The following is a 19,646-nucleotide window of genomic DNA, read 5'->3' as shown; positions in this document are numbered from 1 at the left end:
TGACAACGTTCAAAACAAGCAAGCCGTTTTGGGGAATTTCGAATGAACCCAATCAATTCCCTTACAAAAACCAACAGATCCCTGAACTTGGCAATGCCCATAGCTGCATCCTGAACTACTAAATTCAGATTGTGTGCAAAGCAGTGCACATAAATAGCTTGTGGTGCCACCTCCTGCACCAATGTCTGCAAACCATGTCGATGTCCAGCCATATTGGAAGCACCATCATAACACTGCCCCCGACAGTTTTCCATATCATAGCCAAACCTCAGGAGAACATCTTTTAAAATGGCAAACAGAGTTTGTGATGTAGTGCTAGACGTTTGATAAAAGCCCAAAAAAATCTCCTCTACCTGAAGATCCTCTTTTGCAATACGAAAGACTACAGAGACCTGCTCATTTATTGACACATCAGCAGTCTCATCCAAAATAATCGAAAAGAATTTTGCATCATGAATCTCTTTCATTAGGCCACGGAGCAAATTATGTGACATAATTGCCAGCATTTCATTTACTATGTCATGCGACATCCATTTGTATTCTGTTCTTTGAAGCCAAGTTTGAAGTTCTGGGACATCTCTGCCACGAAGCGACAGAATTGCATTTAAATTAGAATCCTCATCAGTATGGCCCCGAATTGCAAGACCTTGCCGAGCTAAAGCCAACAATGTGGTCAAGATATTCAACAGCGCACTTCTGTTATCCCTCATCTGCTTGAGGTGGCCCAACGACAGAGCTGCTACAACATTTGTACCCCTTTCCACAGATACTAGCACCACTGCAGCCGCCCGATGAAGATTTGAAGTCTGATGGCCGTTACATCTCTCTATGGCCTTCTTAAAATTATTAAAGCCATGTTTGGAGCTCGAAATTGCTACAACTGCTTCGTCAGGCACATGGGAACTCTGCTTTGGTTTAGCTGGGGTTCTTGTAATAAACCTCTCCATGATCACTTTGCGTCTTTTCCAGGGGACGTGGGTGAAGCGGTCGCTGCTATGTATAATGTCTCAAACGTCTAACTGGCATACAACTGCAAGAAAGAAAACAAAATAGAATGTGTTCAAAGAACGCATCAGAGAACATCTAGACCTGAACAGCCGTAAAATAGAATGTTTTCTCTACAAGACATAAGCATCATTCACAGCAAAGCATGCAGGCATGACTATTCAATATTCCCCCCATTGACAGCAACACCTGGTGAGGAGGCTGAGCTCGCTCTAGCTAGTCAGACCCCTTAACACAGAAAACTGAAAAGCACAATTTAAAAAATCATATCGCATGTGTCTGTAAAGTTCATCATTTTGCAAATTCCTCCACTCCGCCTCCATGGCCCGCCCACCCGGGGCCCTGTGTCAATCTTGCCATCGGGGATCTTTGCCTTAAATCTGCCACTGGGCTTGCTGTGTCACACCCCTCCCCAGCTTGCACCAAATTAAAGCTGGTGATTGTTTTGAATCATTTTAGTTGGTAAAATGTATGTGGCTATAATTTTTCCACTACTGCACTTATATGCGAAAAGACCACAGACCACAAACCACCTGTTAACAGCTGGCGAAATCTCTTGGTTCCTACTCGTGGGAGCACTGATTTCACACAGACGGTGTATATTACTTGTTGACTAGTAGCCAACTGTTAGGCCATGTGTAACACATTTATCCATTGTTTGGCACACAGATTTGACACTCCGGGCCCCTCAAAATGAGGCCCAAATTGTGTTTTTAAAAGCCAGAGCATACCTTGAGGGTCTCCATTAAATAAATAAAAATAGCGAGAGGTACACACGTGATCAGATCATGTGCGCGATTGGCACATAAAGGGAGGGTGTATTTTCGTTTAGGGGCAGGGGAAAGGGCATAAACAAAAGATTAGCTTATACCGTGTGCGTGCACGCAGAACTGTATTTGAAAGGCAATGCTGGAACTGTGCCAGAGAACGCACAGCCTTACTCGTGGCAACATTCGTCTGTCGTTTGATATATTGTCTTATGGAAGGAACACAACTGAGGTAAACCTCCCCTTCCGCCCGCGCGGGAGGTGGACCCTCTCCAGAGCCACGCGCAGGTTCTTCTCTGGCGTTAATTGATATCTTGATTAAATAGATTGAAGATATAATGATAAAAGCTGGTTCCACTTAACTGGAAAGCATGTAATAAATTGCAGCGCGCCTCAGACAGATAGGACTGGAGATGGTTTAATCTGTGTGAGGAATGGGACACTCTGCCGGGCTTGATTGACAGCCGAGGTAATGGTATGTATGTACGGGGTAACTCGCCTCAATTATCGACTTTATCCGACAGGCTGGCATGGGATACTGGGCTGATCCCAGCTGACCAAAGACCTACAGGCATACCTGCCCAATTTGAAATGTATGCCCCGCCCCCAGTCACAAAAGACTCTGCCCATTTGCACATGGTCCCGACCACATGCTGCGCCCACCTGTCAAAAAGGTAAAGTTGGTTTTTGTAGCAGTCATTAGAAACACGTTTGCAGTTTGCACTTAACAGTGAAATGCAATAAATGTGAATGTCCAAGGACATGCATAACCTCCCAAATTGCATAGGGGGAATGGCCTTCGCCTTCCAAAAAAGCAATACACACACAATGTAATACCTCCCTTCTCGAGCTCTTCGCTCCTCTACCTCTAACTCCCTCAGGGTCAGTCGTTTTTCAAAGAAACGAGCTGGGGGTAGATCTCTGTCTTCGGCTGGGGCCTCCCTCTGGTACAGCCTCCCTGCCACTCTAAACTTCAGGAGAACCATCTCCGGTTCCGGAAGCACCTCAAGACCGTCCTCTTTGCTTCTGCTTTCGCTCCCCCTTTCCCCTGCTGATCTGTTCTCTCTTGGCACTTTGCACCCGGCAACCCTCTGTCCTCCGGGCCCAGGTACCTGCTCACCCTGCGACCCTCCCGCTCTGCCTCCAGGCCACCCCTTGCACTGGGTCTGTATCTGTACCTATACAGTCCCCCCCCCCCCAGCACTTGCTACCTGCTTGCTGTACTACCACAGTTTGTTGCCTTTATTAGTTATTTATTTATTATTATTGATCTGTTTCTCCTTTGCTCCGCACTTTTCCACTTCTCCCCCTACCATGCACTTTTCCCTCCCCCTCTCCCATGCACTTGCGCATTCTCAATGTCACTGGGCCTATTAAGATCATTGTTTTTGTTCTCCCCTGTTCCCCTCCCTTGCTGTGTCGTGCTCAGAACCACTTGTGTACGAGCGCGATAGAAATAAAATATCCAATGTACACTCCCCCAAGAGAGGACATTTTCTTCAAATAATGTTTTTGAAAACATTAACATGTGTGCATGTTTTAAACTCCAAGAACCAATACAAAGGTTTTCCCTGGATTTAAGAATGAGGGAATTTACTCTCAGGTTAACTCTGGGTACAAGCTCAATCCAGGAAGTTAGTCCATCCTTGGAACTCTCATTTCTGGGGCAGGTAATGTAACTGGTGCACACCAGGGGCGCCGAGTACGGGGGGGGGGGGGCTCTGGGGGCCCGAGGCCCGAGCCCCCCCCCCGGCAAAATCAACAAACATTCCCGCCCACCCCCTAACCATGGCAACAAAATAAAAATAAAATCACTTACCTGCTGCTGCCGTTTTCCGAACGTTCTGCTCTCTCTGCTTCTCTGGATGGAAACGTCTGCTATTGCTGCCGCTGCCGCTCCTGCTTTAAACATGGGCGAACCGGAAGCAAAACACAGAAGCTTCCGGTTCGCCCCTAAGCCCTCCCCTCCAGGACCATACACCAATAGGAGTCCTAGAGGGGAGGGCTTAATCCGACATTCTCGCGCTTTTACCCGGGCCAGATTGAAGTGCTGCAGTATCGATGGAAAGGGCCATCAATACTGCATCACTTCTCTCCGGCCCGGGGGGGGCTCAGCCCCCACTCGATTTTGCCGGGGGGGGCTCGGGCCCCGGAGCCCCCCCGTACTCGGCGCCCCTGGCTCTTAGTATTTTCATATACTGTACAATTAGTACGTCAGATTTGAGTTTTTACATTTTGCAATTAACTTTCACTAGTGGTGTCTTTTATCCAGTTGCAGTAACTTCTTTTCTTTTCCTTAATAGGCCCTCTGATTGCAACCTCTGTCTTTTCCTTAAGACCTAAAGAAAATGGGGACCTTTTCTTCATGGACCATAAGAATTTAGAGATAAGAAATATTACGCCTTCCGCAAGTGAGTATGAATTGCAGAAAGTATCTGATGCGTTCTAAAATAAATAAGTAGGCATATCTTCCACAATTCACATTGTTAGAATGCAACGAACCCAGTCAATTCATCAAGGGTGAACGGTTGGAAACATGGTGTTGGACATATGTTTGTGATAGTTCTTCGGAGCACTATTTGAGTGGCCCTCCCTACTGTATGCCTCTTCAGACTCTATAAAAGAACGTGATAAACTGAGTGGTATCTTAAAGTATACGAACGGCTGGGAATAAAACCAGAAACCTGCGCTAATGCACCATACATCACACACGATGGGTCACTCGGGATGCGGATCCCCTAATATAGGGACGCAGCAACTTGGCTTTAATGCGAGCCATTGAAACTTTACAGGATCTAGTCTAGCACTGGTGAACTAACAGTGCTTCAGTTCGAAACAGTTAGGCAGTCCCTATCAGGAATCAACACAGAACATCAGATGATTACAGTACAAAAAGGAAAATTAACAACCAATTACGTTGCTCATCATGCGGGTTGAAACTACCGATACAAGGCCATGTTTCGAGCAACCTGATGGCTACTTCCCCCGCCCCACCATCTTCCCTCCCTTCCCTTCTTCTTTTACCCCACTTACCTGATTTCTGCAGCAGGACTCCTGCCACTGCTGCCTCCTCCTATTGTATGCGCTCACCACCATGGAAATGGAAGAGGTTCTCCGTATGGCGCCCAGTCTTCCAGCTCTGTGGCAGACATCTTGCTAAAGTATTTTGTTTTAATGAACGTGACGCTGCAAGGTATCCCGTTCTTCAAACAAAATACAATGCTCCCAGCATCCTGGTTGCCGGATTGGCAACCCAGGGTGCTAATAGCATTCATACCCTCTTCAGCATGCCGGATTGGGTGTTATTGGCCCGGGGACCCTTGTTAAAAACCATCCCTACGCTTGGGCCTTTAACTCATGCCCCTGGCCGATAACACCCAATCCAGCCCACCGTATTTGGTATGAATACTTAATTGCCACTTTGAAGTGATTATTGCTCTCCTCTGAGCCAATCAGATTGCTTGGAATGCAACCAATACCTACATATGATGTTGACTGCATTCCAAACATTCTGATTTCAGAAGAAGACCTGGAAACGCAGAAGGCATTTCTGTGCATTCAAAAAAGAGCCCTACAGTTTGACAGGAAGATTTCTTTCAACATGACACTTTGGCCCTCATTACTAGTTTTCCTGAACGATGCCAGTGATACTGCCAAACCGGTAGCACCATTACCAGCTACCGGTGAAATGTAATCACCGGCATATTCTATCTCTGCGGGCGTGCGCATCCCGCAGTTCCGTAAAACGCTGTCACTGGCATGACGCTAATAGCAGCAAAAGTGTGAAATGCCAGTGCCACTATAGAAAAGAATTCTGTTAACAGCGGTTCCATCCCCATATTGACCGAAACACTGGTAATAGCAAAAATGGCACTGGAAACAGCATCATCGGAAGAACGGGAAGTTGGCCGGCGGCCATTTTAGAAAACTCAATCCAATTTAAATCTGGCATTTCCTGTTGCCATCCACACACGGTAACACTGCCAGGATGTCTGGAAGCATGAAAGGCTGCCTGAAGTCTGGCTTTGGAAGCCTCGCTGCTCGGAGGCAGAATTGACTGCGCTGACTGACCACATTGTGGAAAATGCTCAGACGCTGTTTGGCCGGGACAACCGCCGCACCAGGCAACGCTGCAAGCTGGCCATATGGCAGGAGGTGGCCAATAAAGTTACAGCGGTGGGGCCTGTCCCCCGAACACCGGACTGCCGCAAGAGGTGGGACTACTTGCGGCTGCAGGTGCGCAACCTGCTGGCAGCCCACCGCCATGAGACCAAAGCCACAGAAGGCAGGACGCTCTCCCCAATTAAGCTCATGCCATGGGAAGAGCGATGCAGCTCAATAATGCATTTGGAGGGTATCAAGGGCGTTGGAGGTGCAGAGGCCGGAGCAGGAACCCAAGGGGATAGCAGTGAGTACAACAAGCCACAACAGAATGCCCAGCACCACAAACATACTGCACACACAACAGATCAGGGAAATGTGCCCAAGGAAAGGGGTAGTAGGTGTGATGTCAACATCTAAAGTCTCCGTGTACACATAGATGACAGGGGTTGGGGTCAATGTAAGCCATGCATAGCATTATACACAGCAAGCATCCATGCACAAACGCACTTGTCATGTGCACCATGGCATGACTAGACAATTAGCACATCCCCAATGCACACACAACAACAAGCCACTGTGCCTTGAGTCCAACAAAAATGGACTCACACCATACATGCATGCATCAGTGCACAATCCACCCCCAGACATCTTGACCAGGCCAGGGAACATGCAATGTTGAACTAGCGTAATTCAAGTGCATCGATGTCACACACAGGCATCTTACTGCTTCGTCATCTCACCCTAACAGGCTCACCCACTGACAGTGACAGCGCTGGTCCATCCACAGGCTGTGCAAGACCCAGACGGGCTGCCCAATGGCCCACGCGAACCACATCCATGGCTATGCCAGCACCACAGGCTCAGCCAGCAGCCCTGGACCAGCAGCCTCCTCCACAGGCCCAGCCAGCAGCCCAAAACCAACAGCCTGATCCACAAATCCAGCCAACAGCCCAAGACCCACAGGCACAGGCAGTAGCACACTCTTGGCGCCCATATAAAGCACCCATCAACCATCCGACCCTCACATACCATGGCACCACCTCTGATGAGGCTGAGGCAGCAGATGAAGGGAATGGCACTGATGCCACACCAGAGCGCTCCACCTATCCCTCCCCCACCCTCAGTCCCTCAACCCTCCACAGCTCACCACCAATGCTGTCCATCCGAGAGATGGACGAACGCATCTGTCAGATGGAGGCCCTCCACAATGAGCGCCTCACAGAGGTCCAGCTAATATGGAAGTCCATACCAGCGATGTGCCCATGCCCAGGGCCGTACCACATCTGCCCTCATTCTCCTGGCTCAGAGGGTCTGTGAGGGCAATGAGGGGGTATTTGCTCTTGCTGAGTCCGTGGCACTCTCCCTGCAAGCAAACGAGGAGCGCATGGCGCTCAGGGCCCAGACCCCTCCTACACTACAAACAACCCTGCAATCTCTGTGCAGAGCAGCCCTAGGTGCTGCTGACAAAGACTTAGGGGCAAACCTGGCCATGCAAAGGGTGCAAAGGGTCCTTCCATGAAAAGAAACAGAGAGTGAGACTGTGGACTTGAACATGTGGCACTTTATTGTAAGGGTGTGTGGGGAGGGGGTGTTGGGTGTGTGGGGACGGGGTGGTGGGTGTTTGGGGAGGTGGTAGTGGGCACAGGGTTTGATCTGTAGATAGAACAATTCAATACATATATTTAGTCAACAATGAGTGGACAGTCGTTATTCATGTGTATGAATTTTAGTGAGTGAGCACATCGAATACAGTGATGTAGCATGGGTGGTGCACAGTGGGGGGCCTAAGAAGATGCTGTGTATGATTTCTTGTCAGACAATATGCCCGTCCATGTGCACGTGCCAGTGCCTGGCTGGTGCTGCCTCACCATCACCATCTCTGCCTTCTGGTGTTGGCATGTCCAGGTCCGTGGGCAGGTGTATGTTTTGTCTAATGCAAATATTTTGCATCATTGCACAGGCCAGGACTATCTGCCCCACCTCCTCTGTGAGAAACCTTAGGGCGTCCTCACATTTACTCCACTTGGATCCTCTATGCAGGTGGCCAGGGAAGGGCCATCGTTTTCGATTCCAACCTTGGGGGTGGACACGCGAGGGAGGATCATCTGGGTGGAGGGTCTTTGGGGATTGGATGTCTTTAGCTGGTACGCAGTATTCCACACTCTCCTTGAGGAAGGAAATCCTACCTCAGAGTCGGTTATGGGATATTGTTCCCCATGTCCCCTTGACCCTGAGAAAAACAGGAGATATTATGAGCCATACTAGACAGAGCAAAGGAAGGATTAGCAATAAAGTCCTGTGGGACAATATACGGTATCCCCTTTATCCTCGTGACAATCAGAATAACCCTCTCCTGACGTTTATGGGCTATTATCAGTCTCATTCCTTTGATCCCTGCAACACCCATTTGGTACCAGGAAGAAGAAGAGGCAACTAGGAGTAATTGTAATGAATGGCTTGGTATCATCAATGAAGACCGACACAAATGAGACACAGTTCAAGGGTGTTTATAAAATTTTAAAGGGTTGGTTAAACATCTATCTAAACCTAAATCTAAGAATGGGAGCAAACTACGAACCATCAAATAATAATAACGCAGTCCTGTGTCTGTCAAAATAAAAGGGCCTATGCTAATTAACCTATTGCCAATCCTTACTTCTAAATACAAAATGGTGTGGGACGGTAGTGTATGCAAAAAAGGAAAAGTGTTCAAACAACAAAATGCCAGGACAGTTGAGCAGTTGGCCTCCCTTCCCCGTGCTTTCAGCAGAGGACAAGGCAGCACGCTTGAGCCTAGTGAACACTCTGGCTTTCTCGGCACGAGGACACAGTTCATTGGTTCAGCTGGTCCCACACCACTCTGGCAAAGTCTTTAAGAAACAAAAAAATTAAACACAGGAGCCTCCTGTAATGTAAACATCTCTGTCTCTTAGCACTTCCCAGAGGTTTCTTATGCGGGATCTCTTTACCATGAGCTGCAAGGCTCTTGTCATTAGTGCTTGCACCTGTTTTCCTGTGACAGTACTCCCCCTCCCTCCCAACAGGCACGGGTTTAGTGGGATGATTACGATGCGAGGCGAGGAGCATGAACATGCTGTGCTGGTTCCCAGGATCTATCTTCTGGACCGTAGCCTAGCCAATCGATTAGTTAGCTTAATTGTCCCTTCTTGACATGGAAATCCAGGATAGCTTTAACCTCAAACTCGGGGACCCCATCCACTAACACTGGTGGAGGTTTTACATGGTGAGTGGTTGTGGGGGCAGGTTTGAGCAGTGCTATATGAAACACTGGGTGTAGTCACATCTGCATCAGAAGGGTCAACCGGAACGCCACTGGGTTTATGATTTTCTCAATTGGGAAGGGCCCAATAAAACAGGGCTGGAACTTACAGGGGCCTAGTAGACGGAGATTACACGTAGCCAACCATACCTTGTCTCCCACCTTATAGTCAGGACTTGGCCTTCTCTTTTTATCGGCATGTAGTTTGTATGTGTGTTTGGCACACTCTAATTTAGCGTTAATACTCTGCCATACCTCTTCTAACTACTCCTTGCGTGCCTGAGCTGCTGGGACAGTGTCTATTGGGTGCGGGACTGGCTGGAAATGCAGGTGATAACCATAAGTGCTAAAAAAGGGGGTCACCTTTAAGTATGAATAGCATTGTTGTAGGCTAACTCGGCCAACCAAATAGTGCTTACCCAAGTGCACTTATTATTGTGTGTCATGCAACGTAGGTACTGTTCTGTGGTCTGATTTACCCGCTCAGTTTGCCCATCTGTTTCTGGGTGATAACCTCATCTCTATCCCCACAGTTTTGCAAAAGACCTGCCAGAAGCATGAGGTGAATTGCGAACCTCGATCCGACACTATGTTTTGGGGTATACCATGAAGACGTACTACATTTTGGAGAAAAAGATCGACTAACTCTTTCAGTGTGGGTATCCCTTTGCCTGGTATAAAGTGAGCTAACTTGGTTAATGAATCTATCACCAACAGAATAGTTGTAAATCCTTGATTGATTGGGAGTTCGACGATTAAATCCAAGGATACAATATGCCATGGAGTTGGTGGGGTAGGCAATGGTTGTAGCTACCCGGCTGGCTTCTGGTGGTCAGATTTGTTTTGTAAACAGTTGTCACAGGTGCGTACGTAACATTGGATATCTTGCCTCATCCTAGGCCACCAAATATGACAAGTTACCAATTTGCGAGTTTTAGCCACCCCGGGATGGCCTACAAAGGGTGAATCATGGCACCATTTGATAGCTTGCTGTTGAAGCACCTGAGTAGGCAGGTACAACGCTGACTCATGGAAGGAAGACCGTCTTTCACAGTATTTTGCTTCTATGGTTGGTTCCATCGTGCCAGTTCTTGAGCCGATATCGGTCTCCAAATGCTGTCAAACATGTTGTCTACCATGATACTGCCAATAATGCGTGCAGGGGGCCTTATGGGTTTTGGTCTCTCTGCCTCTGTCTTGAAAGTGGGCTACGGATAGTGGGACAAAGTATCAGCTTTCTTGTTTTCAGCTCCAGGTCGGTAGGTCACCACAAAGCCAAAGTCTGCAAAGTACATAGCCCATCGTAGTTGCCTAGGAATTAGTGCCTTAGCCGATTTCAAAAACTGCAGGTTTCGATGGTCCGTCAGGATTGTGATGGTATGTCAGGCGCACATCAAATAATGGCGCTATTCCCCAAACGCCACTTTGATTGCTAACAGTTCTCGATCAGCAATGATGTAATTCCGTTCCGCAGCTAACAGGGTTCGTGGGTAATATGCCACTGAATGCAGTTGTCTGGAACTGTCACGTTACGACAGGATTGCCCCTATGGCATAACTAGAAGCATCAGTTTCTACTACATAAGGCCAAGTGGGGTCTGGATGTAGGAGTACTGGAGCTGTTGTGAAGGCTGTCTTTAAGGCCTGAAAGCCTGCTTCCACCTCAGCATCCCAGCAAAACACTGGTCACTTCTTTAGCAGTCGAGTGATCGGTTGTACCTTTTTGGCAAAGCCGTCAAGGAAACGCCATTAGAAATTGGCAAAGCACAATACGGTTTGACCATCTTTCACTGATGTGGGTGATGGCTTATCCTGGATCGCCTGCACTTTCTTCGTATCCATAGTCACCCCATCTGGTGAAAGGATAAACCCCAGAAACTCCACAGTGGTCTGGTAGAACTCGCACTTCGCGAGTTTTGCGTATAACTGATGTCCTCTCAGGCACTGAAGGACCGCCTTCACGTGGTCTTGAAGCTTTCTATGGTTCGAGAGTAGATGAGTATATCGTCTTTATAGACCATTGCTAAAACATCCAAGTATCCTTGTAAAACCTCGTCGAAGAAGTGCTGAAAGCCGGCGGGTGCATTACAGAGACCGAATGGCATGACTTGGTAAAGTCCAAACTTCGTTCTGACGGCAGTCTTCCATTCGTCTCCTTCACGCACCCACACCAGATGGTAAGCACCTTGTAGATCAAGCTTGGTATAGACCGTAGCATTCCGTACTTGATCCAACAGAGTAGGGATCAGTAGCAAGGGGTCGCGGTTCTTTACCGTAATGCGGTTCACCGCTCTGTAATCTATGCAGGTCCTCAAGTCCCCGGTCTTTTTGGGGACGAAGAACAGAGGCGACAGGACCCGCGACGTGGAATTCCGTGTAAACCCATTAGCCAAGTTGGTTTCGATATACTTCCTCAAATGTTCGTTTTCGGACTCCGTTAGTGCGTAGATCCGGCTACACGGTAGGATTGCTCCAGGTTCCAAGTCAATCCTGCAATTGAAGGCTCGATGAGGTGGTAAAGTGTTGACAGCCGTCTTTCTGAAGACATCCCTGTATTCGTGATAAGCAGCAGGTAGTACTGTTTCCATATTCCCGATTGCATGTTCCTTGCATTCCGATTTGACTTGAAGCTCATGATTCCCACTAGTTCGATGACAGCACCGTAAGCAGTGGTCTGATGGAAAGCGTAGAGAGCCTTTGCTCCAATCCACCACAGGATTATTGAGCTGCGACCAAGGCAACCCCAGAATTAGCCCAAACTGGGGAGCAGCTATTACATCGAACTTGATATCCTCATGGCTTGGATGCCAACCCTGCGTCAGTGAAGTTCCCAGTAGCCCCTGAATCTACCATCAAGGACACCGCAACCTGCTGGCCCTGCCAACTCAAGATACCGCAAACTGACACATGTGTAACCATTGCCTGCTGCGTGGTTGCTAAGTGCTTAGGGGTGTCTTCTGATTGGCTCGTCCAGGCCACCCTCACTGGCGAGCTTTGGCGTTTCCCGACTGCTCCCCCTTAGGTTTTTTGGGACACTCACGCATGAAGTATCCCTCACGCACAAAGTATCCTGCTTTTCTACAGTAGAGACATAACTTATCCCAACGTCTCTTGTATTTCTCGCCCTTTGACAATGGTCCTCGAACAGTTCCGATCTGCATTGGCTCTTCAACCGGTTTCCCGGCCCTGTAGGGTTTCTGATGGTCCAAGTGAACGATGGGCTTGGGTTCCCATTTCCTCTTGTCTTGCTTTTGTTCTCTTTGCCTTTGGTCTAGTCGCAAGGCTAGATCAATCATAGACGAGCAGCTTTCTGGTTGCGGGTCCACTTACGCTATAAGATCTTTGATTTCGTGTTTCAAACCCTGATAAAACAAGGTCATATGTTTTTCTTGGGGCCAAGTCGTCTCCACCGCCAAACAGTTGAAAGCAGTGACATATGATACCAGGTCTCTATTCCCCTGACATAAGGTGAGTAACTCCCTATCCTTAATGAGGGAGGCTGACCTACGATTATAGATCTTGCCAAACTCCTCAGAAACATGTCCCAACTATACAGGAGGGCATCATCTTTACAGACTAGTGGCGTGGCCCAGGATGCAGCGTCACCACCAAGGTAAGAGATCATGAAGGTGGTGGGGGCCTGAGCTGTCCGGAAAACATTTGGCTTAGTCAGGAAATGCAGCTGACATTGCATTATAATTTACAGAGCACATATTTACATACAATATCACCCAACCGAAATTGGTACTCATTTATTGACCTCGGAAGACATTCTAAGTGTTAACCAAGAACTGTGTTTCACTAACATTTGCAGAAGTTGTATTTTCTTTACTTTAACAAAGACCTGTGGTATTTCTTCTTGAACAACTGGAAGTTGTGGCAAAGCATCGTGGCTGGGAATGACATTGATACTATTCTGAGGAAGCGGGAAGTCTTTATTTCACCAAGAAGAGAAGTATTTTTGTTGTTTGAACTTTGGTTAACAGAACTGTACTTTAACACTGAAGTGTTTTCTGCCTGCCTACCTGCCCACCCTGCCTGCCGATTGCTTGTGCTGGTTCCATACCAGAGAGGAAGGAGAGAGGTGAGAGGGTTAGAGGTTGGAGGTGGCAACAAGAAAACAAGCCTATCCAAAAGGCTGTGCTAGCCCAGCTCGGCTTAACCCAGTTCTGTTTGTAGCCCGCGGCCCCCGCAGTGATTACATTCTGTACCCCGCAGGTGGGCTGTTGGCCCTGACAGAATGGTACGCAAGGCTGTGCTGTGTGTGGTGTGTGATGATTGTTCCTTGTGTTAGAGACTGCTGGATTTTGTCGTAGAGCCGGAGAGTCTGTACTCCATTTCTACAAGGTTCTGTACGGCATGGCAATCTCGACTCCTTTTAAGCCATAGCCGGCCGTGGAACATCGCAGAGTTTGGCGATGAGTGTTCCTTGTATTCTCTGTGTTTGTTGTTTTACAGGTTTTTGCCCATGGCTATACCTGCAGCTCCTGCTTACATCGGCAAACAGTAGCACTGTAATGTTGGATTTGTTCTGGTGACAGCTGTGAAGTCTGAAGGCTGCGAAAGTCACCGCACCAAGATACTTTCTCTTGACCCTGTATATTGTCTGGGGTGAGCACTGGTGTACTCTTCTGTGGAAAAATGCTGGGCAAAGTACCATGTAAAACTAAGAACTAGAATCTGAGGAATGCAAAGCCATATGGTAAATCAAATGGTTATCATAGGGCTGGAAATCGTGCAGCTCAGGACTCAAATAGAGATGAGCACCCTTGTAACATGGGTAACGAAAAAAAATTGGTTTTCAAAATATCTTAGCTGACAAAACATCTAACTTAGTGGAGGTGGGAGTCACCTGCTGTAAATCAGGCTAATGACCTTGACATCTCTTTTGGTGACATAGATGATAATTCATTATTAAAACTATGTTTATCGCTATGCAATTCAGCTCGGCCCTTGACTGACCCTGTGGCTGATGACCCGCAGCTACTCCCAATAGGCAATAACGAGGAGGGCAAGACACCCGTTGGATCTAGCCCCAGCCTCAGCACTCTTGTGGAGGGGACAGCGAGACGTTTGTCGGCATCCCCCTCAGGGATGTGGTCTAGCCTCTAACTTTGAATACCCGATTTATGGTGTCAACACTGAACCTGTGGAACACCCCACAACTGCCCTTAATGATCAGCCTGGGCACTCTGGTGCATTGGTTTCAAGAGATGTCCTTCATTTTGCCATCAAAATCATTTTGAAACTGAGTGGCTGTATTTACGAAGAAGTAAAGAAGCAGGGTATTCAACTGCATGAACTTAAAGTTCATTTAAAATCCTGCTGTTTGGTGCAACCATCCAGGGAGAATGGAATCGAGCTTCCGGTTGTTGTGTGTGATAGTACTCCTAAGGATTACAGTGCCTAGTGTTAATGATGTTGACATTTCCCCCGCTGTCTTATCCCACCCACAAACAAATCAGGAAGAAAGCTAAAACAAAGAAGAGAGTACTGGTCGTAAACTCTCCCTCATCCGGACATAGTGAGATCACCATTCCCCCGCTAAATGCCACAATATCTTCTCCACTGAATAACAAACCGAAGGGCAGGAAAATAAGAAAAGGGCAACTCGTAGAAAGAAAGGTCAATTGTAGTCTGCGGGTATGCTGACTAGTTGGCTACTGAAACCTGATGATGCTGGGGCTTCTGTTTTTGTGGCTTTGGTTGGTACTACAAGGGATCTGCCTTTACCCATCAATACATCTGAAAGTACTAATAACCATGTTAAAGAAGGGGCTTTGGGTGCACCCCAGTTACTAAATGATATGGAGAGTATGATCCCTATTTTAGCGGCCAAACAACCAAATCTGGATGCCCCTGTCGCATTGGATTTATGTAAATTTACAATACGAAAGAAGGGCTCTCACCGTTCTACGGGGCATGTAGATAGAGCTGAACTCTTGAAAACTTTTGCCAAAATTCCAGCACTTCGTATACTCACCTCTGGGGATTTTGAATTTATTGAACCTTTGAAATCTGCATCAGATGGTATGACACAGGTCCATTGCCTTCTACCAGTGACTGCATCTCTTATCAGAGCTCAAAGTGAGTTGCTGGAGTTTATGGGCTATGAACTTGATCGGGCCCCTGTGAATGTCGACATAAGAAGCTGTTGTGATTACTGTAGTCGCTCAGTGAAACCAACTACTTGAGTTCCCCTGAAACAAAATTCTGCATCATGTGCTTTAGAGAATGAGGCGGGATGGAGATGGTTGAAACACCTCACTGTTTCTAATGATGGTGCAGGAAATTGAATTTTTAAGACCGCTTCTTGGAACACGAGAGGTCACTCACATTTTCTTAAAGGTGGCCCTTCTTTAGTTTTCTTAACCAATCACACTGTGTTTCTTTTGCAGGAGACATGGCTGACTGTTCCGTTCATGTTGGACGGTTTTATAATATTTCAGTGTATGGCAAAAAAGGCACTAAAAGTCATCCGTTCAGTGGTTTGATGACTGGGGTGAAGAAAGAGTTAAACGCTACCCTGATGACCCCTTTAGAGGAGGAGGGGAACGTGTTGGCAGTGGAACTCTCCTGGAAAGGGCGGGGTGGGGGGAACTCGCCTGTTGATTAATAAATGTCTACGACCCCTCTGGGGGTAGTTCAACTGAAAATGTGTTTGTACACATTGATGCTTTGGTAACAAATTGGGTCAAAGCCCCTGAAAAAGATCTAATCATATTGGGTGGCGATCTAAATGCCAGATGTGGTGAGTTTCGTTCTCCTGTCCCGAGTGGATCGATTGAGCCTAATTGTAAAATGTTGTTAAAAGAGACTAACAAGAAGGGGATAAAGTGGCTTGGTTTTCTTAGAGAGTGGAAATTGATAACTCTAAACAGGAAAACTAAAGGGGACATCCCAGGTAGAGCCACATGGTCATTCGGTAAAAAGGAAGCTAGCCTTGATTATTTTTGTGGCAATAGCCCGGTATTGGAAATGGTCGTTAGTTTAATTATTGCAAAAAGGGAAGTCACTGATCATGCAGCGTTAAGTCTTGTCTGGAAGGGTGAGCAATCCATTGGGGAAGGGGGGGCCCGGTGGGTTTAAGCACGAATTATGGTAAAAATAAAGTGGTATGGACTGATAGTAACATTACTAAAGTTTGTGTATTAATGCTGGAACAGGTCCAAAGTAGTTACCATCTACTATTTGATGTAAAGCCTGATGAATTTGAGGATTGGCTGTCCTCCCTTGTGATAAACGTTGGTGTTAAAAGGGGGCCAATCATAACCTCAAAGTAAAAGAAAACCTCATATGTTTTTGATTTAGAAATATTAAAGGCTAAGTGCCTCTATCGAAAAGAGCTTAGGGATATAAAAAAGAAACCTGTATTGTATTTTACGCACATGAAGGAGTCCAATGCCTAACAAATCAGTGTAATAACTGGCAGAAGAGAAAGCTTTGTCAGGGCTTAACTGTAAATTGGCAGAAACTCTTTGTCGCAGTCACTAGTGGAAACCATAGACAGATGTGGAAAGCCCTATTTGGGGCAAGAGGCATGTTGGAGCGGGATATTTTGAACCCTATTAATGAGGACATTTGGGTCCATTTTATGGAGGAGAGGATGTTTGATATAAAGATTAGAAATAGGGTGATTGAACAAGGAATGCATGGGTGGAATCTTCACTTCTGTATAGTAAATTTGGGCAGCACATTGAGAAATTGAAGAACGCAAGGACTCCAAGGCCAAATGGGTTGGCTGCTGCCATGTTAAAAGGTGATGTCCAACTATGGTCGAGTGTACTATGCAGTTTATTCCATAGTGTATGTGCGCACCGAATGATACCCGGATCATGGAGTAAATCGATTCTAGTCCCAGTATTTAATTCTAGAGATACCGTGAAATTATCAATTACTGTCTCTCCTTGATATCGCATGCATCGATTTTTCCACATTTGTATTGGAGCACTTGCAAACGTCGGTGACCACGAATAAGATCTTACATCATTTTCAAACTGGATTTTGTGCGGGGTCGAGCACCAATCACAACATACGAATACTTAATTCAATAATTACTCAGGTCACTAAGGGTGATGCACCTTCGGTATATATCAGTTTTGTTGATTTTAGGTCAGCTTTTGACCAAGTCAACCGCACAACTCTCTGGGAAAAAATGAGAAAATTGGAATGTCCTGGGTGGTCGCTACAGATTGTGGTGGCTCGACACACGAACACCACAGCACAGATTAGTCTTGATAATTGTGGGAATTTATCAAGATCATAAGGTATTAAAAGGGATAAAGCAGGGCTGTATGCTGGCCCCCCTCTTGTTTAATATCTACATTGCGGATCTACTTGCTCGCCTGGCAAAAATCGATAAATGCCCACCCAAGTTTGGAAACCTCATGGTGCATGCAATGCTGTATGCAGATGACTTGGTTGTATTTGACGATTTGCTAAGTGGTATGCAGGCAGTATTGAATGAACTTGGTTGGTATGCTGTGGAACATAATCTATCTGTGAACCTGGGCAAGACAAAAACTATGTTGGTATCTAGGAAAAAGGTAAACCGACATAAGTTAAACACTGAGCTAGGGACTATTGACTACATCCACTCCTATAAATACTTAGGTTTGGAACTGTCTTGCAAGGGAGACTATAATGCCATTGTTGAGTCTAAATACAGCGGAACGAAGCAAATTACGCACCTGACTCGTAAACATGTAAATGACCATGCAGGGTTCTCTTTCAGGGGTGCGCTCACCCTATACAAACCATGGTTTTGTTCATCCATCTTGTATGGTCTGGAGGCATTATCCCACAGGGACTTAAAATGGCTAGATTTAGCACAAGGGTACTTTTGGTGCTATGTCCTGGGTTTACCTCGGAATACTCTTGTTGAGTATATTCGCCTAGAGCTGGGCCTTACTTCATTAAAAGCTCTTTTATTAAAGCGAAAGGCTGAATTATTCACCCGGGCTTTAATGTCACCTACATGCCCTTTACTGTCTATATTTAGTAAACAACTGTTAATGGTTGGGAATAAATAAAACCAGGTCGGACCCTTTTGTGGGGCAGGTCAATTACTTGTTTTTGGAGTAAATTTGGTACCCCGACCCCAAAATATATTCCAATTGGCCTTGTAAAAGGTGCGTTGGGGCGCAGAGTGTTAAATTGGGACTGGATTAATAATTATAACCTTCTATCCCAGTTACACTTGTACCATATGGTTGCTCAGGTGGTCCATAAGTATCTGCGACCACAACAATATTTATTACTCTGCCCTGATACGCAGATTTCATTTAATGATGCATACAAACCAGTTGCCTGTGCATGCAACATACAGGGGTAGGTGGAACTTACCTCCAGAATCCCGATTCTGTCATATATGTACTATTCGAACTAACACAGAGTCGGTAAAGCACATACTAACTGAATGCCTACGGTTGGGACTACTCTACATGATAACGTTGGGAAAAGTGTCCATTTAAATGCGATTAAAACTGAGGAATTTTGGGCAGTATGTCCGGATTTATATTTGGTCACATTGCACTTGGCACTTTATAGAGTCTGGACGAGGCATTCAAATACCTCCGGGCTTGTTAAACAATGTAAAACTCAATTGTGTGTGATATTGTAATTACCTAATCAGACTCAGTTTAAAGCAAAGGTGTGAAATTGCATAAAAATAGAAATAAATTGGGAATGTTTTATATTGTTTTAAATGGTAAAATGACACATTGAAAGGTAACTGTAAGATGAAATGTTACCGGTAAATGTATTTTTATTCAAATGTATATTTATATTGTAATGAAACTGTTGAATGAACTGTATATAGGTACTTTTAAGGTTGAATGTGTTAGTAAGGCAACTTGATAAGAATTCATGAATGGATTCAAAATATGTGATTTGTAATTGAATTTGTATTTGTGAATTGTAAAGTTCCTGATAGAACTATATACAATAAATAAATAATAATATGAACTGCCATATATTTCTTTATGTATTTGATGTTCAGGTGTGAGGGCCAGATATCCTGTGTTAGAGTGTTTTCCTTTAGTTTTTATAGGCAGGGAACTCCTAGCCAGAGTAGGGATAGTGAGGACTTCGATAACATATGATTTAACTAGCGGAACTACCCGGCTTCGCCTGGGATTCAATTCTCAGATTTTAAATCTCTGATCGGTAAATCTTACTTCAGTTACTTCAGCAGTTTTATTGCTTTGTTTTTTAGCAGCACAAATTCTCTGATCAGTAAGTCTCGCTTGAGTTTCTTCAGCCGTTTTGTTCCTTCGTTCTTCAGCAGCACTAATTCTCTTAACAGCAAGTTGTGTTTCAGTTCCTTCAGCAGTTTTGTTGCATTGTTTTTTAGCTGCATGAATTCTCTGATTAGTAAGTCTTGCTTCAGGTTCTTCAGCACTTTCATTGTTCTCTCTCAAAGCATATTGAATTCTCTCAGCTTCATAGTCTTGAGATCTTTCTTCTTCAGAATGTTGATCATGTTTAAGC

General features: G+C 45.9%; 1 protein-coding gene across 1 annotated transcript in view; it reads left to right on the top strand.

Moving 5' to 3' along the window:
• The window catches only part of LOC138481790 (zinc finger imprinted 3-like), a 435,035-nt gene that overhangs the window by 155,140 nt on the left and 260,249 nt on the right, over positions 1 to 19,646 (top strand). The window contains exon 3 of the mRNA XM_069613844.1: positions 4,076 to 4,183. Coding sequence (XP_069469945.1) covers positions 4,076 to 4,183 — 108 coding nt within the window. The remainder of the gene's footprint in view (positions 1 to 4,075; positions 4,184 to 19,646) is intronic.

This window comes from Ambystoma mexicanum, chromosome 5p (assembly GCF_040938575.1).
Source record: "Ambystoma mexicanum isolate Mex_15411 chromosome 5p, UKY_AmexF1_1, whole genome shotgun sequence".
In the NCBI taxonomy this organism is placed as follows: domain Eukaryota; kingdom Metazoa; phylum Chordata; class Amphibia; order Caudata; family Ambystomatidae; genus Ambystoma; species Ambystoma mexicanum.
The sequence above is the reverse complement of the archived record's forward strand: the minus strand, read 5'-3'. Positions and strand labels throughout refer to the sequence as shown.